The sequence below is a fragment of the Bos javanicus genome, chromosome 8 (assembly GCF_032452875.1).
Source record: "Bos javanicus breed banteng chromosome 8, ARS-OSU_banteng_1.0, whole genome shotgun sequence".
NCBI classification, from domain to species: Eukaryota; Metazoa; Chordata; class Mammalia; order Artiodactyla; family Bovidae; genus Bos; species Bos javanicus.
Genome location: NC_083875.1, coordinates 102286305 through 102311304, shown reverse-complemented (window position 1 = coordinate 102311304; position 25000 = coordinate 102286305). Strand labels below are relative to the sequence as shown.

Here is a 25000-nt window from a genome sequence, read left to right as displayed (position 1 = left end):
CAGAGGAACCAGAGATCAAATTGCTGACATTTGCTGGATCATCAAAAAAGCAAGAATGAAGTTGCCCAATCGTGTCTGATCTTTGCAATACTATGGAATGTGGCCTACCAGGCTCCTCCATCCATGGAATTTTCCAGGCAAGAGAACTGGAGTGGGTTGCCATTTCCTTCTCCAGGGGATCTTCCCAACCCAGGAATCAAACCCGAGTCTCCCACACTGCAGGCAGACTCTAACGTCTGAGCCACCAGGAAAGCACCCAAAGTTGTGCCTTGCTCCCCTCCCTCCTGTTTCACCATTAATAGGAAGAGACTAAGTTAGGTCCCACTCTGTTTCTTGAAGGGCAAGGAAACCACCTCATCACCAAATGGTTCTAACAGAAAGGGAAAGTGAAGTGAAAGTGAAAGTCGCTCAGTCATGTCCAACTCTCTGCAACCTCATGGACTATATACAGTCCATGGAATTCTCCAGGCCAAAACACCGGAGTGGGTAGCCTTTCCCTTCTCCAGGGGATCTTCCCAACCCAGGGATCGAACCCAGGTTTCCCACATTGAGGGTGGATTCTTTACCAGCTGAGCCACCAGGGAAACCTGTGTGGATAACAACGAACTGTGGAAAATTCTTCAAAAGATGGGAATACCAGAACACCTTACCTGCCTTCTGAGAAATCTGTATGCAGGTCAAGTAGCAACAGTTGCAACTGGACATGAAACAATGGACTGATTTCAAACTGGGAAAGGAGTACATCAAGGCTGTATATTGTCACCCTGCTTATTTAACTTATATGCAGAGTACATCATGTGAAATGCAGGGCTGGATGAAGCACAAGCTGGAATCAAGATTGCTAGGAGAAATATCAGTAACCTCAGATATATAGATGACGCCATCCGTATGGCAGAAAGCAGAGAGGAACAAAAGAGCTTCTTGATGAAAGTGAAAGAGGAGTGAAAAATCTGACCTAAAACTCATTCAAAAACCTAAGATCATGGTATCTGGTCCCATCACTTCATGGCAAATAGATGGGGAGACAGTGGAAACAGTGAGAGACTTTATTTACTTGAGCTCCCAAATCACTGCAGATGGTGACTGCAGCCATGAAATTAAAAGACGCTCGCTCCTTGGAAGAAAAGTTATGACCAACCTAGATAGCATATTAAAAACAGAGACATTGCTATGCCAACAATCCATCTAGTCAAAGCTATGGTTTTTCCAATGGTCATGTATGGATTTGAGAGTTGGATTGTAAAGAAAGCTGAGCGCCAAAGAATTGATGCTTTTGAACTGTGGTGTTGGAGGAGACTCTTGAGAGTCCCTTGGACTACAAAGAGGTCAAACCAGCCCATCCTAAAGGAAATCAGTCCTGAATATTCATTGGAAGGACTGATGCTGAAGCTCCAGTACTTTGGCCACCTGATGCGAAGAGCTGACTCATTAGAAAAGACCTGATGCTGGGAAAGATTGAAGGCAGGAGGAGAAGGGGAAGACAGTGGATGAGATGGTTGGATGGCATCACCGACTCGATGGACATGAGTTTGAGTGAACTCCAGGAGTTGGTGATGGACAGGGAAGCCTGGCGTGCTGCAATCCATGAGGTCACAAAAGAGTCAGACACGATTGAGCAACTGAACTGATGGGATGAATGTTTGTATACCCCTAAAATTCATATGTTTAAGCTCTTATCCCCAGAGTCTTTGGAGATGGGCCCTTTGGAATGGGGTTCACAAAGGGATTAGTGTCTTTTTAAGAAGAGAGCTTGCTTTTTCCTTCCACCCTGCCATGTGAGGACCATGTGAAAAGGTGGCTGTCTATAAGGCAGGAAAAGAGTCCTCACTAGAAAGTGACAATGCTGACCCTTGATTTTGGACTTCTATTCTCCAAAACTGTGAGAAAGTAAATTTTTATTATTTAAATCATCCTGTCGTATTTTGTCATGGTATCCTGACCAGGTTAAGATGGATCTCAGATGAATACTATAAACAGTTTTAAGCCAGGAAATTTAGATGAAGTGGACAAATTGCTTGAAAAACATAAGTACAAAAGAAATAGAAAACTGGCTTCCCTAGTGGCTCAGACAGTAAAGAGTCTGCCTGCAGTGTTGGAGACCTGGGTTTGATCCCTGAGTTGGAAAGATCCCCTGGAGAAAGGAATGGCTACCTACTCCAGTATTCTTGCCTTGGAGAGTTCCATGGACAAGGGATGGGCAAGCTTCCATCCGTGATGTTGCTAAAGTCAAACACAACTTAGTGACTAACACACAAATAGCCCTATGCCTGTTTTAAAAATCAAATTGGTAATTTAAAAATTCAGGTGAAGTTTTCTTTTTTGTGGTCATATGAGTCGTTTGTCAAAGGTTGTCAAACTGCATTTAAAATGTAGGTGAGTTTTACCGTATCTAAAATCTGCCCTAATAAAGTTAAATTTTAAAAAAGATCCATATTTCTAGGATAGTTTTTTTGGTAGATCCCTTCACTTTTGAGATGGGAATATATGAATTTTTTAAAAACCTCTTCCACTTTTATCTTTGGAACATGATTAATATAAGTAGCCATTCAGTTCAGTTCAGTTCAGTCGCTCAGTCGTGTCCGACTCTTTGCGACCCCATGAACTGCAGCACGCCAGGCCTCCCTGTCCATCACCAACTCCCGGAGTCCACCCAGACCCATGTCCATCGAGCTGGTGATGCCATCCAGCCATCTCATCCTCTGTCATCCCTTTCTCCCCCTGCCCTCAATCTTTGCCAGCATCAGGGTCTTTTGTAATGAGTCAGCTCTTCACATCAGGTGGCCAAAGTATTGGAGTTTCAGCTTCAACATCAGTCCTTCCAATGAAGACCCAGGACTGATCTCCTTTAGGGTGGACTAGTTGGATCTCCTTGCAGTCCAAGGGACTCTCAAGAGTCTTCTCCAACACCACAGTTCAGAAGCATCAATTCTTTGGCACTCAGCTTTCTTTATAGTCCAACTCTCACATCCATACATGACCACTGGAAAAACCATAGCCTTGACTAGACGAACCTTTGTTGGCAAAGTAATGTCTCTGCTTTTTAATATGCTGTCTAGGTTGGTCATAACTTTCCTTCCAAAGAGTAAGCGTCTTTTAATTTCATGGCTGCAGTCACCATCTGCAGTGATTTTGGAGCCCCAAAAAATAAAGTCAGCCACTGTTTCCCCATCTATTTGCCATGAAGTGATGGGACCGGATGCCATGATCTTCATTTTCTGAATGTTGAGCTTTAAGCCAACTTTTTCACTCTCTCCTTTCACTTTCATCAAGAGGCTCTTTAGCCTTTAGCCTCTTAGTTTAGTTCCTCTTCACTTTCTGCCATAAGGGTGGTGTCATCTGCATATCTGAGGTTGTTGATATTTCTCCCGGCAATCTTGATTCCAGCTTGTGCTTCCTCCAGCCCAGCATTTCTCATGATGTAAGTTAAATAAGCAGGGTGACAATATACAGCCTTGATGTACTCCTTTTCCTGTTTGGAACCAGTCTGTTGTTCCCTGTCCAGTTCTAACTTTTGCTTCCTGACCTTCATACAGGTTTCTCAAGAGGCAGGTCAGGTGGTCTGGTATGCGCATCTCTTTCAGAATTGTCCACAGTTTATTGTGATCCACACAGTCAAAGGCTTTGGCGTAGTCAATAAAGCAGAAATAGATGTTTTTCTGGAACTCTCTTGCTTTTTCGATGATCCAGTGGATGTTGGCAATTTGAACTCTGGTTCCTCTGCCTTTTCAGCTTGAACATCTGGAAGTTCACGGTTCACATATTGCTGAAGCCTGGCTTGGAGAATTTTGAGCATTACTTTACTAGCGTGTGAGATGAGTACAATTGTGCAGTAGTTTGAGCATTCTTTGGCATTGCCTCTCTTAGGGATTGGAACGAAAACCGAACTTTTCCAGTCCTGTGGCCACTGCTGAGTTTTCCAAATTTGCTGGCATATTGAGTGCTGCACTTTCACAGCGTTGTCTTTCAGGATTTGCAATAGCTCCAACTGGAATTCCATCACCTCCACTAGTTTTGTTCGTAGTGATGCTTCCTAAGGCCCACTTGACTTCACATTCCAGGATATCTGGCTCTAGGTGAGTGATCACACCATCGTGATTATTTGGGTTGTGACGATCTTTTTTGTACAGTTCTTCTGTGTATTCTTGCCACCTCTTCTTAATATCTTCTGCTTCTGTTAGGTCCCTACCATTTCTGTCCTTTATCGAGCCCATCTTTGCATGAAATGTTCCCTTGGTATCTCTAATTTTCTTCAAATCTGTAGTCTTCAGGAAGCCATTCGGTAGCCATTCACGAAGTTTCTATCCAAAAGTACAAGATTTATTCAAGTTAAGTATTTTGAATGCTTATTTTCATAATACAGTTTTCAGAAAGTCTTTAATCTTTCATATAGAGAATAATTTGTCAAAGTTGCATATTCAATACAGTAGAATTTCCTTGTTTCCTCCTTAATTAAATTATGATTCCCTATATGCTTATATATGCCTTTCCATTTTTAAATTGTTATATTTATCAAGTCTTTATAACCTTTTTTGGGTCATCTAGATGAGTAGTTCTTTAGGTTTTTAGATTTCACAGTCTAATAAAATTTTGAATTAATTTTGAGCAATGTGTTAATTTTGCAAAGTTAGGACATCAAGAGGAAAAAAGCCACTGTTGTCTACAATTTTCATTTTAGCACCAAAAAAAGTAGAAAGAAAATACTTTCCAGGTAAAATAAGCTCTCTTAAGAAAATCAAGACATATGTTGTTGATCTCTTTGTAGTGGACATTACATCTAGCATTTAAATATTAGTGTTGCTGCTGCTGCTAAATCGCTTCAGTCGTGTCCAACTCTGTGCGACCCTATGGACAGCAGCCCCCAGGCTTCTCTGTCCATAGGATTCTCTAAGCAAGAATACTGGAGTGGGTTGCCATTTCCTTCTCCAAAAGAAAAGGATGAGCAGTATCTTATTAAAGATGGTATTCTTATACAAATCAAGTTCCCAAATGTGTTTCATACCAGTGTCCTGAATATTGGAGGAATAAAAGAAAGACCTCACATTTAGATGAAAACAAATGATCTGGAACTGGTTGCTAATACGTTACCAAACAAAAACTAGTTACCTCATTAGAATGATTCTCTAACAAGAGAACCAAAGGCAGAGAAAATATGCTAACATTGCAAAGAATCCTGCATTTAGGTTATATATGAGGATGAGTGGCTTAAATGAGAAGGTTGCTTAATTTGGGGTTAGATATTGTGAGATCTTTTTGACATCCCTAGACATAGGCTGGATTATAAACTGTATATCTTGCTGTGATATAATTTAATTTTCCAAATACTCATACTACAATTTCCAAGTACTGTTGTTATACTCATTTTATAGGAAATGAATATAAGGCTCAGTTATATCAGAACAAGATGTCTGATTTTGTAGGCCATGCTTTTAACATAGCAGAGACTTTTATAACACAGAAGAACTAAAAACTTGAATTGGTTATGTATATACTTCTTGATAAAAAGTTTGTCACGATTGGTTTTTATTTGATAGTGCAGTTTAGGTTCAAGTAGCTTGTGTAGGTATTCATTTTATTTCACACGTGGTTTTGCAGAGATTATGAACACCTCAGTTAAAGAAATAACCTTCTTAATGTTCATTCATTTATTTTGGATTATTCTGGATAAACTTCTAAAAGCCTTTGCTCCTTAGGATGGTTTTCTAGTCTTTTAACACCTCATGCTGGTTAAGAATGTACAAGGTTGTGATATTTTTGCCTAGCCATCTAGGCTTACAGAGAGGGGAAGTGCAAAAAGGCACTTTATACTTTTCCAGGAGGTGATAGTTTAGCATTTAATTTAGTGACAGTATTATCACTATAATACTGTATACTGACAGTATAATCCTCATAAATCTGCATATATTCTGAAAATTTATTGTCATCATCAAGTTGCTTAGTTTTTTTTCTAGGGATGGTAACACACTTTGAGATTTTTGTGATTAAAAAGTTACCTTTAAACTTAAGTTTGAATAATGCTCTTTTCACTTCCTAGCTGTGTACAAAAATTATTTAATCTCTGATCTGTTAAATCTCTTAATCTCTTCCATCTGTTAAAGTTAATAAGATGTAATTTAATGTATTTTTATGTGTCAACTCCAGTGAGGCAGTGTAAATGAAAACAGCATGAAAAGTAGAAATTAAGGATCTTTTTAAGTAGTTGGAAGCTTGTCAGGGTTTTTAGAACAGAATAATGACATGACATATACATTTAGGATGATAAGATGTTAGATCTTAGTGGAAGTGGAGGGAGTGAGACTAGAGGAAGGCAGAGTAGAAGTTATCGTAGATCATAGGGATCATAGGTGAGGTGACATTGAGAGTCGAGATGAAAGTGGAATCAGTTATTTTGGAGGGAAAAATCAGTGTTTCATGATGATTCATGAGGAAGGAGAAGGAATCTTTTTGACTCCCAGAAATTAAATACATGATTTCCAATAAGTATTTGTTGATTATTTTCCACACACTGTCCTAGGCATTTGCTATATACAGGCACAGACCTGTAAGGACCTCTTGGAATTGATAGTATTGGTAGGATGCTGCCTGCATTCATGAACATAGAGAATTTGGGAGCAAGTGCTAGTTTTGGTATTAAGTCAACCTGTTTACCTGTAAGCAAGTGGTGTTCTCTGCCATAGGAACGGGTACAAAATATTGCCAAGACTTTTATGTGGTCCTCATGAAATTTGTTTATTTAGGGTCACAGACATATGACTGTTTTTTTAGTGTTTTAGAAATTTTTCTAGTATTTAGAAAAATGGTAATCTCAGGTGTTTGGAAAGATTATATTTTTCTTCTAATAGTGCTAAGTATGGTGAAGTGAGGTCGCTCAGTCATGTCCGACTCTTTGCGACCCCGTGGACTGTAGCCCACCAGGCTCCTCTGTCCATGGGATTCTCCAGGCAAGAATACTGGAGTGGGTTGCCATGCATTGCTCCAGGGGATCTTCCCGACCCAGGGATCGAACCCAGGTCTCCCACATTGCAGGCAGATGCTTTAACCTCTGCTGCTGCTAAGTTGCTTCCGACTTCCGTGGGATTTTCCAGGCAAGAATACTGGATTGGGTTGCCATTTCCTTGAGCCAGTATTAAAAAAACAACACTATAATGAAACTTTGGCTTTTAGATAATTTGCATTTAGTCTTACGTGGTGCTATTTCTGGGGAAGAAAAAAACCTTCCTGAATCTTATGTACATAAATTTGACTACTTGTTACAGGCTTGTCAATTCTAGTTACTGTCAGTGTTAAAACATAAGCTTTAAATAAAATTTGGCTATAAACTGGCATACTGGATTACACCAGTGGTTCTCATACTTTAGGTTGCTTCAGAATCGTCTAGAGAGCTTGTAAAAACACAGGTTGCTGGGATGTTCCTGATTCAGTAGGTCTGAAATAGGGCTTAAAATTTGCATTTCCAAAAGGTAATGATACTTACGTTAAGAGCTGCCTATTATATCATAAAGAATAGGATTATCCTAAGGAAATCACAGTTTAGCTTCTGAAAGTACTTTAAAAAGTGAATTGGCAAAAATTGTATAATGCCTGAGAAATAAACTTACTTTCATAAATGTGCATCTCAAATTTAAATCCTTGTAGGGTGTGATAAACATGAAATTTTTATTACCATCTATCCTAAAATTTTTTATTCTGTTTAATTAGTAACAGGACAAACTAGAAAAGCATCTTTTAAGATACATTGAAGATAATATAAGTATTGTTTTCTATTCATAACAAATAGTTTCCCATTTAGAGGTTTTTGGTACCTCAACATATGTAATTCATATCCAGCACTTTTGCTTGAAGTTAAAAATCCAAGTTCAGTTTTAAAAAAAATACACCTGCAGTGAAAAATTTTAAAAAACCCACTCGTTGAAAAGTGGATGGTTTTGTTTTCAACTGTCTTCTACTCTTCTCCCATCAGCCCCGTAGTTCCTGAATTTCAAAACCTGAAACGCTTGGAAGATCAAATGTGATGATATGGTTAATGTAGTATGTCAACCCAAATTAGTTTCAGTAATTAAAAAACAAATCTTGTATTTTTTAGCTAATGGGAATGACAACAAGAAATTTAAAGGAGATAGACCTCTCTGTTCGCCTTCCCGTGTTCTCCATCTTCGCAAAATTCCAAGTGATGTCACCGAAGCAGAGGTCATATCATTAGGTCTACCGTTTGGCAAAGTAACTAATCTTTTGATGTTGAAAGGAAAAAGCCAGGTATGTAAGTTTTAAAGATTGACCCACAATTATTATTTCTGGGTGTTAGTGAAAAAAAAAAAAAAACCACTTTGTTTTTAAGGGAATGCCCTGGTAGTCCAGTGGTTAGGACTCTGTGCTTTCACTGCCAAGCGTGCAGGCTCAATCCCTGCTGGGGGAACTAAGATCCTGCAAAGTGCCGCCAAAATTTAAAAAATGAAAGCTTTTTATTTTCTTGAACTTTTTTTCTAAATTTTATTCTATTTACATAGCTTTTAAAAATAGAACTTTTTAATGACAGGAAGCAATAAATAAAAATATTATATAGGAAACAGGATTCTCTCTTATTTATTATCTTGACCAAACATATTTTACATTCTTAATTACAAAATGGTTTATGAAAATATCCTGTGATTATCAGAAGAGATCAGATTGTTTACCATCCAAGATTGGATAATGATGTCTGATTCAGACCCCTATCTTTAGTAAACTATTTATTTAAATTAACAGCCTTGTTTAAGGTAGTTGAGGTTGTTAAGAACTGGAGAAGTTAAATAGTATGTCTTAGTATTCAGTCCTTGTGTTTATACATTTTTCTTACATCTTTTAGAGGTAGTGTAGGCACTTGGATCTTAATTTTCTTTACAGATGCCACTATTGAGACTAGTATGGTTCGCAGAGTTTGAAAAGAGCCAACACAACCACGTCTAATGGCTGTCTGATGTCTAACAGGCACGTGTTACATACTTATTATGTTTCATGTAGTATATCCTATATCTTATGTCAAATAACTGAGAGGCAGCAGGCAGTGTCACAGTTTCCTTTGTTTCTGCTCTTGGTTCTAGGTTTATATTTTTCTGTAGTGCTGATTGCTGTTAATTGCTTGTCTTTTGATCCTAAATCCTGTTCAGAAAATACCTTGTTAGTAATTTACTTCAGCAAGAGATTCGGATGTGAGTCACTATAGTAGTACTTGTCGGCATAATCATTCCATGGTTCTTGGGAGTGTTGAGGATAGAGTAAGGGTTATTTTCACCAGCCTTTCTGTGGGTAGTGATTTTTTATTTTCTCTTCATCCTACATTATGGAGGTTGATCCTTGGCTGGATACTTTGGGAAAACATAAATAATTCTTTTACTGGACTCCATGTGGAAAATTTTATTTTTACATATGAATTTTTAGGTTGTATATACATATAGGAATGATTTCCTGACTAGAATCACAATATCCAAAGACATTGTTCAGCCTTTCCTTTGTGTGACATTGCAGGAGTCTCAACATTTAGTAGGGAGTTTGCAGGAAGAGACTCTCCCCATATGGTGAATATTATTAGAATACAGTTTACAAATTCTTTGTTGAAAAGATGACTTTAAAAAACCAGATAGTTAAGAAATACTGCCATAGCTATTTTTGTTACCTTGATCATTTTTATCTACTTCTCTTAGAAATATTAGAAAAACTGTATTACTTACACAATTGGATAGCAGCTTTAAAGTGTATCACAGACATTTGTACCTTTTAAATACTGTAAATGACTTAAAATCTGTTTTATTCCTCGAAGATAGTGATTTGGATCATGAGTTCTTCCTGTACTTTAAATTGGAAGTGTTCTTAGAGGTAGTCAGGGCTCAGAACTGTTAGTATATGTTTTATCTTCTTAACCATTGAGACAGGGTGATAAAATCTGCCACCTTAAAGATCTGTAAGTATCCGATTCCTGTCACATAAGTTAATGGGAATCATGACAGTGAGGAGAAGCCATAAACAGAATAAGACATGAATACTAAGGAGCTTCTTCCATCTCAGTTCTTTTTAGTCTTCAAGTAGCTAATATCAGTACAGTGATTACCAATAGCCAAAAAAGGTCACTTGAATGACCCAAATCAAATCAATATTGACTTAATGTAGGATGTTCTCCCATTTCCCTAATTTGTACAATTGAGCCTTGGCACATGAATGTTCTAATTACATTCATAAAAAGGCAAAGGAGAACAGATCATTGGAGAAATTTTTAGGAAGAAACTGAACGCATCTATTTATAGTAGTGATGCACATATTTATTTTTGCTTTTTTAGTTGTTTCTAAATTTTAGAAGAAACAGAAGTAAGAAGACCAAAAACCACACAGAGTCATTTAATCAACTGTCAATTTCCCAATCCCAAATCCTTTATTGAACCCAACTTTTGTCAAATATGTTTTCAGTAACTATCAGTGATAGAGTTTGAAACGAAAGTCTTTTCATCCCCTTGAGGGTAATATGACTTCTGTTAAGAATGCATCAGTTTTAGATCAGCTAGAATGACAAAATAGTTCTTAGCTGCCTTTCAAAAACAGGAGCTTTCACTTTACTTTCTTGTGTTTATTGCAGGCTTTCTTAGAAATGGCTTCTGAGGAAGCTGCTGTTACTATGGTGAATTATTACACTCCTGTTACTCCTCACCTTCGAAGCCAGCCTGTTTTTATTCAGTATTCCAATCACAGAGAACTTAAGACTGACAATCTGCCTAATCAAGCTGTAAGTATTAATGTCATTTATAAAAATAGTTTTAAGAATACATGATATAATAACTAAGTTTCTATTTTTAAGTGGAAAAAAAATCATGTGTTTTTCTTCATCATGAGATGCTCTATTGATAAAGATTGTATATATAAATTCTTATCCAAAGACTCCAATAAGAAAGCACTGCCATTTGAAACTGTGTTTGAGGATATGGCCTTAGAAATGGCAGGCAATCAGTTTTCCCTTGAAACTGTTTCCATAAGCGGGGAAAAAGTACATTGTTAATGTCTCTTAAAATTTCAGATCTAAAGGAACTATGGAAGTCAATCCTTTCTTTTTATAGAATATGTAACAAAGGCATTGAGAAGTTGAGTGGTGATCCTATTGTTATAATAAGAATTTATATAAATATGTTCATTATATGATTTTAACTCTCCAAGATAAATGTGGAATATAGAATATGAACATTTCTTACCATACTGAAACTTTTTTGTCTTTCCAGGTTGATTTTTTAAGTAGTTAAAATAGTAATTTGAAGTAATTTAAGGGTAGGAAAAATTTATCCATGAAGCAAGTACATTTTATTTTATTTATTTTTTTTTTAGCAAGTACATTTAAAAAAATAGGTTTTATATTATGCTGAGAGCATTGTTTGGCCCTGATAGTCTCGCCCTAGGCAAAAGAACTCCTTCAGCTCTTTGTTTCTGTGTTGAAAGTCATTATAATACAAGCTGCTGAATTTAAATTATAGTTTTCCACATTTTTAAAAACAATGACATTTCCTGCATCCAATCCTTAACTTATTCTAAGACATATTAATGACATATAATAAATTATCTAAACTTGAGTAAATGAAATGTTAGATATTTTTAAATATATAAAATTTTTAAAGTAAAACATTGCCTTGTAAGTAGGATACATGCTTATGGTAAAACATTCAGACAATCCAGAAAAATAAAAAACAAAAGACAATCCAGCTACCTAGGTATAACTGATTAACATTTTGCAAACATTTTACTGTGTACCCTTCTCTATTCAGGTTTTGTCTATGTATGTAATTTTACACCAGTGGAATCCTAATGTTTTAAGAGCTATTATTTTTTCTCTACAGTAGGTCAGTGATGTTTCATGAGAAGAAATACACAATTACTTCATACTTTTTATTTTACTTTTTATTACGTCATCATTTTTAAATGATTGCATAATACTTGCTTCAAAAGGACAGCCATAATTTATCTAGTTTCTTGTTAATAGACATTGAGATTGTTTGCAATGTTATGCTTTTACAAATAGTACTATAGTAGCATTCTTATATATCTTGGCACAGTTGCGGCATTATCTTATAGTTTTTGTTTCTGGCAACAGAATTGCTGGTACTTAGCCTATGTATGTTTTATGTTTTGATATACATTGCAGTATTGCTTTCTGTAAAGATTATTTGCTGATTTAGGGTGCCACTGATAATATATGAGCAAGCGATTTTCCTGTCCATTTTTGTTAATATGATAGTTAACAAATTATATCTTATTATTTTACTTACTTTTATGTAATAACTTGTGACATATTTACAGTGATTTCTGTTAATGCAGTTTTCCTCCCCATTTTTTCATTTGTGAAAAAATACGTATATGAGATTTACCATTTTAATCATTTTTAAGTGTATGATTCAGTGGCATTCCCTGGTGGCTCAGACAGTAAAGAATTTGCCTGAAATGAAGGGGACTTAATTCACTCTCTGGGTCGGGAAGATACTCTGGAGAAGCAAATGGCTACCCACTCCAGTAATCTTACCAGGAGAATTCCATGGAGAGAGGAGCTTGGTGGGCTACAGTCTGTGGGGTTGCAAAGAGTCAGAAATTACTAAGCTAGTGAATAACACTTCAGTGGCATTAAATACACTCACATTGCCCAACCTAGCACCACCATCCATCTCCAGGACTTTTTCCTCTTCCCAGACTGAAACTCTGTACCCATTAAATACTGACTCCTCATTTCCCCCTACCCCCACTGGCAGCTGCCATTCTGTTTTCCGTCTCTGGATTTTGTTTGCTAATTCAGTTTTTAAATTATTTTTATGTAAGAGTCAAGTCTCTTAAGTTGTGTTGTGATCTCTGACATGGGTACCATACTCATAAAAACCCAGTATAGCAAGATTAAAAAGTTTTTTTCTACCTATATTTTCTTATACGTTAATGTTTTGGTTGTCTTTATTTTAGTGTTTAAATCTTTGTTAAGACTGTTTTGTGGGTGGAGAGGGAGGCTAGGGTCTTTCACTTACTCCACTGACCAGTTTCTCTTTTGTTGTAGTTGAGTAGCCCATGTATTATCCACTCATGTAAAACTTGTCCTTTGTCATGTTCTACTTTTCTTTCTGTACACAGGCTTTGCCTACTTAGAACATGCATAAATATACTTGTTAGACATGACTGCACATTTTGCTTGCATGACCTCCATCTGCCCTCACGTGTGTGCTGCTCACGTTGTATGCAGTCTGTGTCTAATCTGGATTGCCTTTTGGATTCCGTTCTGTTCCGTTCCTGTTTCAGTGTCCCTGTGGCTTAACCTACTGTAGGGCAAAGCTCAATTCTTTCCCCTCTCTTTTGAGAAATTAAATGGATAATAGGTTTTGTTTATTTCTCAGGATATATTAGAATTATTTTGATAACTCCTAACACCCCCAAAACACAGTTGAATTGGGTTGATTTTATAGATTAATATGGAGATAGTTAACATATCTATATCGCTAACTAATCCTTTTGAGGAGGAAGTTATATTTTATTTCCTATCTCTCTAGAATTTTCAGTTCTCTTTTGTATAAGTCATGCAGTTTTGTCATTAGCGTGATTCCTAATTATGTTTAAGTCTTGAAGAAGAAACAAACAAGTTTATAAAACTCTTAAAGACTGGATTATTCTAAAGGGAAACGGTGAGAAATCCCAGTTGCTTGGCAACCAAAGCCAGCCCAAATGACCTAGTTTATTCTTAGATAGCCTTGATTTCTGCCCAGTACCCTTGCCATTTTGTTACTTTTGTCCATTTTTTGCATTGACTTTTGATAAAATAATGGTTTTCTTTTATTCAGAGTCCTACAGAAAAGCTGAAGTCAAAATTGAAGGTACCTGTTTACATACATATTAATGAGAGGTACCAGATGTTTTTTATTCTGACAGCCCTCAGAAGCTGATAAATTACTGTTTCATTCTCTTTTCTTCTCTGAATAGCAAGATATCCCAAAACATACTTATGGACATACTTAGCAGAGGGCCAGGTGAATATCAACTATTTCCCTCCCTTGCTTTAAACTAAAATTGGAGCTAAAAACTTTAGATGGTATTTTTGAGGTGCAGCATTTGAGAAATGGTTGTATTAGTAGCAGTCATTTTTGTACAGACAGTTTTTCTTGGTCTTGTAGGTAGAAATTTATAAATTTGCAAAATAATGACCACGGAAAATTTTTTCCTTAAAATATTTCCCCCAGAATCATCAAACTGAACATTTAAAGATCTGTGAATTTTGTTGTATATTCATTTCTATCTCAACTTTAGAAATACCTTCTTTATATTTTCTTCTACTGCTGCTGCTAAGTCACTTCAGTCGTGTCCAACTATGTGCAACCCCATAGACGGCAGCCCACCAGGCTCCCTCATCCTTGGGATTCTCCAGGCAAGAACGCTGGAGTGGGTTGCCATATTTTCTAGGCATATTTAAATTTTACATGAAGTATATATACGTTTCCAACCTCAATAAGTATTTGTTGGTTTTTCCATCACAATACTGCTATTTCCTTTACTACTAGTTAATGTAACCATTCCAGAGGGTTTGTGGCTGAAATGTTGAAAAATTATCTCCCATAATAAGAATTCTGCTGCCTTGTAATGTTTAGCATCAGATACACAGAAAATATGTCTTCTTTGTACCTGAACTGTCTCTTCATATTAAAAAGACATTTCTTTTTTCTCCCCCTCCCTTTTCTTTTGTCCTCAGTGAAGCATGTCCCTCTACTTTTCATTTTCTTCCTTCAATATTTTTGCCTAATTAAAAATTGAAACTAGAGTTACTTATTAAACAAATCTTCCTCAGATTTTTATTGTCAAAATAATTTTTTTTGCATGCCTGCTATGCGGAGACTTGTACTCAATGCTCTGTGAAGTACTAATGCGGAGTATATTGACAACTGTAGAATGATTAAAACAATATATACCATATCTTCTCATATTTCTGCAACATGATGTCTTTTATGCCAAAGAAGAAGGAGTGGAGGAAGAGAAACAGCAACAATAGCAACAATAACTGTAATATAGCAGTAGTAAGCATATATATAGAATTATTTAATAAAAAGAATTGATTGATTGGTAGATAAGGAAGTAGAGTCAGTGAGGTTGGGAATTCCCTGGCGGTTCAGTGCTTAGGACTCCACACTTAGTACTAAGATCCCACAAGCCACACAGTGTAGCCAAAAAGGTTACATTTACTTTCAGTTATTCAGGCTTAGTTTTGATAGGATGATTAAATCTTGAATAATGGTTCCTTTTTCTCTCCTGATGTGAGAGAAAAAGGAACCATTACTCCACTGAGAGCCTCACTGTGTTGATGCTTTTTCCTGAACATTCTAAAGTTGTGAGTAACTGCTCGCTGGTTGTTCAGTAGGTTTAATATGGTAACTGCTCGCTTGTTGTTCTTTAGTCACTAAGTCGTGTCCAACTCTGTTGCGATCCTGTGGACTGTAGCCCGCCACGCTCCTCCATCCATGGGATTCCCCAGGCAAGAATACTGAAGTGTATTGCCATGCCCTCCTCCAGGGGATCTTCCCTGCCCAGGGATTGAACCCAAATCTCCTGCACTGGCATGTGAATTCTTTACCACTGAGCCACCTGGGAACCCCTCAGCTGCTAGCTAAATGTGAATAAATTTAAATAAATTAAAAATAAAAAATTCAGTTCCTCAGTTGCACTAGGTACATTTCAAGTGCTCACCAGCCACCAGTGACTAATATCCAATATATTGTAGATGTCGAATATTTTCATTATCACAGGAAATTCTATTGAACAATGCTGTCTTCCATGTCTCTACTTAACCTTTCGTGTGTGTGTGTGTGTGTGTGTGTGTGCACATGCGAGAGCAGTTGATACAGATAGAATAACTACTTTAATGTTCTTGTTTGCTAATTCTAATCCCTGTGTTAATTGAGTCTTTTTTGAATGACCTCCAAACCTCATCATTGCCTATTTAAAGGCTGTAAGTGGGACTGTGAGCCAATTTTCAAATTTAAAAGCAGTACAACCCTGTTTTCCAAATAACATCTTCCTGGAGAGCCCAGTATAAAATAAGATAAACTGCTACGTGTGAAGCAGAATTGGGGTGCTCAGTATCACACACTTGACTTTACAGGCGCATATGTATTTAATGATATATTCAAATTATTCATATATTGTTCTCAGAGATGATTTGGAAACTGAACATTTGGCAGTTCGAGTATTACTTGATAAATAAAAGTCTTTATATGGCATAAAAATGTTGTTAAACGGTTTAAAAAAGAGTTGTATATAAGTATACAAAAGTGGAAGTTGTTCAGTTATTAAGCATACAGAAAAGACTGCCACTTTTCAGAAAGACGTTTATTTTAATGTTATTTTTCATAACAAAATGTTAAAAAGCTAGTCATCCCACTTTTGAAAGGTGGTATAATAAATAGTAAACTAAAATTAAAGTCATGAAAACAAAATAAATGTTAATATAAAATAACAAAGAACTGTGACACAATACTATGATCTTTAAAATTTCAAGTGAATATAAGATGTAGAAATGAAAGAATCTGCATTAAAGTGGTGGGATGTTTTTTCATTTTTTGGCATAAACATTTTATTCATTATCACTATTGTTAGGAAATTATAAGTACAGAACACAAGATTGATTAAACTTGCATTTAATTTCACTAATTATTAGCTTAATTATCAACCATGCTTTTTTCCTCTTCAGTTTCCCCTTTTCACTTGAATAATTGTTTTAAATTTTGAGGCAGTCAAAAAATTTTTAAAAAGAGTCGTAAATATAATACGAAGACATTCTGATTACTTTGAGGCATTTGGGGAAAAACTATTAATCTGGCCTGTCTTCATTGGCCAAACTTGTAGTGTGCATTTCCTTCAAAGAAGGATATTCTTTTACAAACCAGAATACACTGGTCAAAATCAGGAAATTAACACTGATGTATTACTTCCCTCCAACCCTCAGCCCGGATTCAAGTTTTGCCAGTTGTCCCGGTGATGTTTGTTCTAGCAGAATAAGCATTATTCAGAGTTGCATGTTCCATTTAGAAATCATATCTTCTAGTCTCCCTTTATCTGAAACAGTTAAGTTCTTTTTCTTTTTTTTTTTTTGCTTTCATAACCTTGATACTTTTGAAAATTATGGGCTACTCATCTACTAGGCTATCCCTCAATTTGAGTTTGTCTGATGTTTCCTTGTGATAAGATTCAGTGTATGCAGCTTTGACAGGAACATCACAGAAGTAATGCTCTTTTCTTCTCATTTCATCGTATCAGGTGGTACATAATAATTTCAATTTGCTGCGTTGCTGATGGTGTGCTCTTTGATCACTTGATTTGACTGCTGTTTGCCTGGCTTCTCTAGTATAAAGTTATGACTTACAAAGGGGGAAAGAAGAGTATTTGACGGGAGGTACTTTAGCAGTGTAAATAGACTGTTCCTTATCAGTTGTCAATTTTTATCAGCCTGTGGACTTGCAGGTTTCCTGTTTTATCTGATGGGTTTTTATTTGTTACAATCACTATTTTGGTTCTCAAATAATGCCAGTGGGAGCCCCTTTCAAGCTGTCTTCTGTGTCCTTTTGGCTTGCTTCTGTTGTTCTTTGAAAACTGTTTTGCATTCTGATACAAAACAACAACAGGAAAACCCCACAAAACTGGAAATGTACACTCATCTTATGCTTTCCTGCTCCAGTTTTAGACCTAGACATTTTTTAGAGCACCCTGGTTCCTTTTAATAGAGCATCATATTTAGAAACTTTTCTGCCTTCCTTTTCTTGGGTTCTGACATCTCATACCAGTCTGCCCCTCTGTTGAACTCTCTCCCTACTCGAATTATCTTTACTACATTGGCTACCTATTCCCTGCGGCTGCTTTTGTTAGTTGCTAAGTAGTGTCCAACTCTTTTGTGACCCCATAGACTGTAGCCCGCCAGACTCCTCTGTCCATGGGATTTCCCAGGCAAGAATACTGGAGGAGTGGGTAGCTATTCTCTTCTCCAGAGGATCTTCCCGACCCAGGGATTGAACCCACGTCTCCTGCATTGCAGGTGGATTCTTTAACAGTGAGCCACAGGGGAAGCACCCAATTCTCTGTGGCCCTCTTCTTGACTCTCCCTGAGCTCTGATAATCCTGGCTAGGCTGCTCTCCTCTGGATAGCTTTCTTACCCTTGTTATGCTCCCCAGGTTCTGACAGCTGGCAGTGAGCCACCCACTCACAGATGCCTTGCTTACCTTGTTCGGGCTCAGGTTCCCCTTGCCAGGCAGATGGATGCCTTCCTCTTTTTGCTCAGGCTCTGATGCTTCATGCCAGGATGCCCTCCCTGCCCCACTCTGAACCACCACAGCTCTTCCATGTTTATGCCTATCATATGCCACCCAGAGGTTTTAGAACTCAGTTGTTCAGAGAGGAAAAAAGAAGAGGGATTTGAGTGATTTTTTTTAAAGTGGTCTTTAATGTTACTCTCACATTGCTTTCTTCCCTTTTGTCATTAAAAAATTAGGATATGAAAGTTGTATACAAGTTTTCTTCTTTTTTGGCTATAGTTTTTTCATTTATTCAAGTAAATTTAAGCAACTCTATTAAATATTGTGTCACTGTGATAAGAACACAAGACTTTTGATTCTTGACTGATTACAATATTAGGATATATACATCCAGAGAAAGTTCAACAGATACGTATATTTTTATTTAACCATAGTACTTCATATTAATTTACATCAACTAAGGATTGTATAATGTGTTTGTGTAACCACAAGTTCTCGTTTTGGATTGTTACATAGAGAGCCCAAGCTGCACTGCAGGCTGTCAGTACGGTCCAGTCAGGAAGTCTGGCCCTTCCTGGAGCGCCTACCAATGAAGGCACAATCCTACCTGGGCAGAGCCCTGTGCTCCGAATAATTATTGAAAACCTCTTTTATCCTGTTACCCTGGAAGTTCTTCATCAGGTAAGGAGGAACACTCTTACGAAAGCAGAGTCAAATACGACCTCTGTAACTTTTAATGTTTTCCGTCTTTAGTTTTTCAGGTTGTTGATTCTGGTTAATATATTTACTTAAATAATAAAAGTCTTCAGCATCCTGTTTCATGCAAGGAATAGTGTCAGTTAGAGATAGTTTTTGAAAGCCTCCTTTTTCTAACCTAAATACTTGATTTAAAAAGGTGTGTAAGAATTCTGTGTTTTTATACCTAAGCATGAAAATGAACAAAGCATAGATTCCTATAAAGAAAAAATTGGTACTAGTTATTTCTGAGAAAGTAATGTCAATATAGAAAACAACAAATTTATTTCTATAGATTCCTCCATACATTTGAGCACTTTTATTTTTAAAACTTTAAAAGGAAGATGTGAGTAACTTCACATGTAATATGGAAGTATCAAATTAAATACTGACTCTCAACATAACTTTCATAGACTATCCATTACTATGTCTAAACCGTCTTGATAAGAGGCAGTGTACCACATCATGGCCTACTGTGAAGAGATGGAATTTAAGGCAAGATCTGTCACCTAGTTATTACATAATTTTGTAATGAATAAAACTAAATCTCCGATAATTGTTGAGTATTGTAAAGAATAATTGAAGAACCAGTCAGAATTCAAGCCTCCTGATGCCAGCTCTAGTATTCCATTTCATTATACTTAACCTATATATAAAAATTATTTTAAAACACTGAAACATATGCTTATTTTCACATTTATATCTCAATATATATAATATTAAACAGCATAACCCTAGGCCAATTTAGAATCATTTTAACTGTTTTCTAAAACTTTGGGTTTGTACTACTGAATGAAGAGTCATGGGGAGTCGTATGTGTGCACTTATATCTAAGAATTGACATGTATCCTCTCCTCACATTTTACAAATAAGGGAACTGGGGACCTTAGAAGTTGTTACTTTCCCCACTGTCATTGTACCAACTGGTGATAAGAGCTCAGACACATTTCCTTATATGGTTCATGTTGGGCTCCCTGATGGCTCAGACAGTAAAGAATCCACATGCAGTGCGAGAGACCTGGGTTCAATCCCTGGGTTGGAAAGATCCCCGGGAGGAGGACATGGCAACCCACTTCAATATTCTTGCCTGGAGAATCCCCATTGACAGAGGAGCCTGGTGGGCTACAGTCCATGGGGTCGCAAAGAATTGGACATGACTGAATGACTAAGCACAGCCCGTGGTTCACATGCTGTGCATGTAAATATCAGAATATACCACTTATTATGCCTACTCTACTCCCTATAATAGTTTCCTGAGTACCATTTTCTAAATATGTATGTTTGTGAAGCATGTCCTGTGGAGGGCTTTAGCAGTGGTATTCATAGCCACTGTTGTTTCTTAAAAGGGTTCAGCAGTTACTTAATTGATTGGCTTCTTTGTCCTGATGAATTTTCGTTTTTTCTGTTTATCCCACCAAGTAGCATCGAGCTCTCTGTGATCCATCAGCGTTTTTTGTTTGCTTTTGCTCCTGTAGCACTGTAGCTGCTGCTGATAACTTCTGTTGCTTCACAAAAGATGTTATTGCACCTGTGGCTCAACATTGCTATCAGTCAGCAGTGAACTTAGCCCAGGTTGCATGGTCCTGTTTTGTTATTCCATTTGTCACTTGGCTGAGACCAGTAACAAACCTTGTTTCTTTCCCTAAAGATCATGGGTCCTTCAAGTGAAGAGAAGTATTTCTGAGTCTTCAATGGTAACCATTGGGATAGGACTCTCAGCCCTTTAGTTATAGCGGTCTCTTGTTTAATCCTCCATCACACTGCTGCTGCTGCTGCTAAGTCGCTTCAGTCGTGTCTGACTCTGTGCAACCCCAGAGACGGCAGCCTACCAGGCTCCCCGTCCCTGGGATTCTCCAGGCAAGAACACTGGAGTGGGTTGCCATTTCCTTCTCCTATGCATGAAAGTGAAAAGTGAAAGTGAAGTCGCTCAGTCGTGTCTGACTCTTAGCGACCCCATGGACTGCTGCCTACCAGGCTCCTCCATCCATGGGATTCTCCAGGCAAGAGTACTGGAGTGGGGTGCCATTGCCTTCTCCGTCCGTCACACTACTGTTGGAAAAAGCAAAATTCCTTACCAGGGCCCTTAATGCCCCCATATCAAGACCTCTCACTGTCTCTGTAACCTCACGTCCTGACTGTTCTGCTTATTTAGCACCCTGGCTTTTCTGGCTCTTTGACCCTCTTCCTCTTACCCTTCTTATTTCTGTCTTAGTCCGTTTCTATCTTCTGTTTCTTAGGCCTAGCCACTTAGCTGAATCTACATCATTCCGTTTTCAGCTCAAATTCACCTCCTCAGAGTGTCTTTCTCTAATTACATTAACTAAGCCCTTACCCCTGGCACTCTATTCCATTAGCCGATTTAAGTATAGTATAGCAAAGTAATAAAGGATACAGTTTCTAGAGCTGGTTTGAACCCTAGCTCCACCACTTACTACCTCCATAACCTTGGGCAAGAAACTTGCTGCTTTTATGTCTTTTTCTTATTTATATGATGGGGATGAAGATGGTATCTCTTTTATACATTTGTTATGAGGATTTCATGGGTTGATGCATTTAAAGCACTTAAAGCAGTGCCTGTTACATAGTAAGCGCTCAAGAAATGATGGCTGTACTTACTAGATTCTAGTAAGAAGCTGGCATTTGCTTTGTAAGAAACAGATCCTTGCTCTTGTGGCCTCTGGGTAAGATGTAAGTAATAGTGTGAAATGTGATAAATATTGTGATTGGGAAATACATGGAGTTGGTTGTACATGTTATAATTAGCAAATTTTTCTGTATTCTCTGCTGAAGAGTTGACGTTAGCTAAACTGCTAACATCTGTGGAAGCTAGTGTTTTTCCTTTAACTCATGGTTGGGGAATTAAGAGTGACTGAGATGGGAATGGTGCTATTTCAGAAGTATTTACAATATGAAGACATTTGAGCAGAAGCCTGAAGAATGTGAGGGTGTTAAATTATGTGTATAAGTGGCAGAAAGAACAGCAAGTGCAAAGTCCGTAAAATGGAAGTGTGCTTAATGTATTCAAATATCAGAAAAAAGACTGTCATTGGATATAAAAAATACGAAAGCTATGACTGGTAGGCTCAGAGAAGAGCCTTTATAATCTTTACACTGAGTGAAATAGGAATCCATGGGGGGTTTTGAGCAGAGGAGTGAGATGACAGGCTGAATGTTTTAACAGAATCGCTCTTGTTTGCTATGTTAAGAATGAACTATAGGCATAAGTGATGGAGAAAGAAACGGCAACCCACTCCAGTATTCTTGCCTGGAGAATTCCATGGACAGAGGAGCCTGGCGGGCTAGTCCATGGCGTCGCAAAGAGTCAGACACGACTAAGTGACTAACACACACACACACACAGGCATAAGTGAAGGCTCTTAGCACAGTCCAGTGAGAGGTGGTGGCAACCCAGGTGGGGTGTGGGCACTGGAAGTGGTGATTACATGGCATAAGTGAAGGCTCTTAGCACAGTCCAGTGAGAGGTGGTGGCAACCCAGGTGGGGTGTGGGCACTGGAAGTGGTGATTACATGGCATAAGTGAAGGCTCTTAGCACAGTCCAGTGAGAGGTGGTGGTAACCCAGGTGGGGTGTGGGCACTGGAAGTGGTGATTACATATGTATTTGGAAAGATGTGCTGATGGGATGAGTAGATGTGAGATATAAAGAGAAAGAGAGTAACCGTCAATGCTTTCCAGATTGTGGATGCGAACTTCTGGTAAAGCAGAGCCATCTTATACTAGATAGTAAAGACTGAGGGGGGGAAAGATGTGGGGCAAGGGTGGGAGATAGGGGAGGAATCAAGAGTATATTTTCAACTTAAATTGGAGATACCTGTTAGACATCCAATGGGAGATATTGAAGAAACATTTGGGAAATAAGTCTGTATTGAGCGTAAAAATTCAGGACTGGAAAATTGGTGATCATTTGCATATGACTGGCACTTAAGGCTGTGGGATTGAATGGCATCACTTAGTATTTGTAGGTAAAGAAGGCATTCATCAACTGATCCATTATGTAAACTCAGCCCTGCATTTTAAAAAATTTCTTTGTCTACTAACGGAGTAAGGCAAAACAGTATTTTTTTGGAATTTATTACATTGAAGTACCATCATGTATGGTGTTAGTTATGTCCAACAGAGGTCCAATAGATGAGTCTCTTCAGGATGAAAGACAGATAAGTCCTTTTTGAATCGAAGTATAAAGATAAATAGCTTGCAAAAATCAATTATTACTGTATCAAATAAAAGAATCGACACTAGTAATATAAAATTCTAATTTTAAAAAAGTACTTATTTATTTCTTTTGGACTGCAGGGTCTCCATTGCTCTGTGGGCTTTTCTCTGGTTGTGGCAAGCAGGGAGTACTGTGGAACTGCAGTGCGCGGCCTTCTCATTGCAGTGGCTTCTCCTCTTGCGGAGTGCGGGCTCTGGGCTGTATGGGCTTCAGTAGTTGCAGCCCTTGGGCTCAGTAGTTGTGGTTCCCAGGCTCTAGGGCACAGCTTTAATAGTTACGGCAAACAGATTTGGTTATTCACAGTGTGTGGGGTCTTCCCGGATCAGGGATCGAACCTGTGTCTCCTGCATTGGCAGGTAGAGTCTTTAGCACTGAGCCACCGGGGAAGCCTCCAAATTCTAATTTTTAAGTCACCTTTTTTGTTGCCTACAAAAACTATTGTAAACAAATTGTAGCTAATGTGCCTGCTATTTTAGAAATTTCTAGTATGAATAATGCTTTTTTCAAGTGAATACTAGTGAACATTTTCAGTTTCTGGCAAGTTCTCTTTATTAATCTTCATCACCCTGAAGATTGTTACCAGAATCTGATCTCTTGTATTTTATTAGTCCCATTTTGAAGTCTGAAAAGATTAAAGTGCACAAGACGTATCAAGAGTTGAGTCTCTGTGTATTTGTATTTATGACAGCAAAGTATATTTATTAGGGAAGTTGTCAAAGACCTTGTAATCAATAAAAATATATATGAAACTTTCCTAAATATTGATCTTTTGAAGCCAAATCTATTTAAAAATAAGTGTTTTGATAATTATAAAAAGTTGTTAAAAATCACACTTAAGGCATTGCTGAATTCCCTGATATTGGTGTTTGCTTACTTTAATAATATCAGATTGATCTTTGTAGCTCCTCAGTAAATACAGTCCAGGAAGCTCTAGAGAACATGGTTAACCAGATGAGTACATTTATATTCTCTCAGCACATTCAGATGAAAATTATATAGCCAAACACATCTGCCAGGGAGGATATGCTTCAGGCTCTTGTTCAAATTAAATGAGAGAAAGGGATCTAAACATTAACAAAATCTGAAGATTAAGTGATATTTAACTAGGTCCTATAGCATAATATAGTATAAAAATCCCAAATTTTAGAGCAAACTATATGTTCTTGTTACTTCTTTAACAAGATAGTTTACATAAGAAATGTTTATCATTTTAAAATTTGTGTGTTGCGGTTATTCTTCACTCAGGTCTCAGAGTGTAATTTTCTTATCAATTAAAAGTAAACTTTTACTCTGTGCCTCTTATGTGCCAGGAATTGTAGTCAATGCTAACGAAATGACCAAGACAAGCAATATACCTCCAAGGAACTTTCAGTCTAATTAAAGGAGACATATATAGACAAATGTATAATACAGTATAAGTAAAACAACGAGGCCAGGAAGGGGATAAAAATATTTGGTAAAGAAAATGGACTCTATTGAGGTTTGGGTGGGGCTAAGAATTTTCTGGTGGCATTATTGCCTGAGCTGAGTTTTGAAAGAGAATAAATGAAAATTTCCTAGACATTATATAAAGAGATACAGGAACAGGGGAAAAGTCACATGTATAGGCATAGAAGTCTGAAACCGCTTGGTGTATCTGGAGAACTACTGTAGTTGTTGATGTAAATAGTGTGGATAAGTCTTACAGATAAGTCTGTATTGAGACTGTAACCATAACACACACACACACACACATTTTGAAGTTATTTATTTATTTCTCTGGCTGTGCTGC

General features: G+C 37.4%; 1 protein-coding gene across 7 annotated transcripts in view; it reads left to right on the top strand.

Annotated features, from left to right (window-relative positions):
• The window catches only part of PTBP3 (polypyrimidine tract binding protein 3), a 90190-nt gene that overhangs the window by 34737 nt on the left and 30453 nt on the right, over positions 1-25000 (top strand). For 3 of the 7 annotated variants that reach the window (XM_061426495.1, XM_061426494.1, XM_061426498.1), the window contains 3 exons: positions 8081-8250; positions 10598-10744; positions 18778-18942. In XM_061426495.1, coding sequence (XP_061282479.1) covers positions 8081-8250; positions 10598-10744; positions 18778-18942 — 482 coding nt within the window. Of the gene's footprint in view, positions 1-3954; positions 4074-8080; positions 8251-8877; positions 8962-10597; positions 10745-18777; positions 18943-25000 lie in introns of those variants that run through there. The other 4 variants (XM_061426496.1, XM_061426497.1, XM_061426500.1 and 1 more) reach the window with 4 other exon arrangements.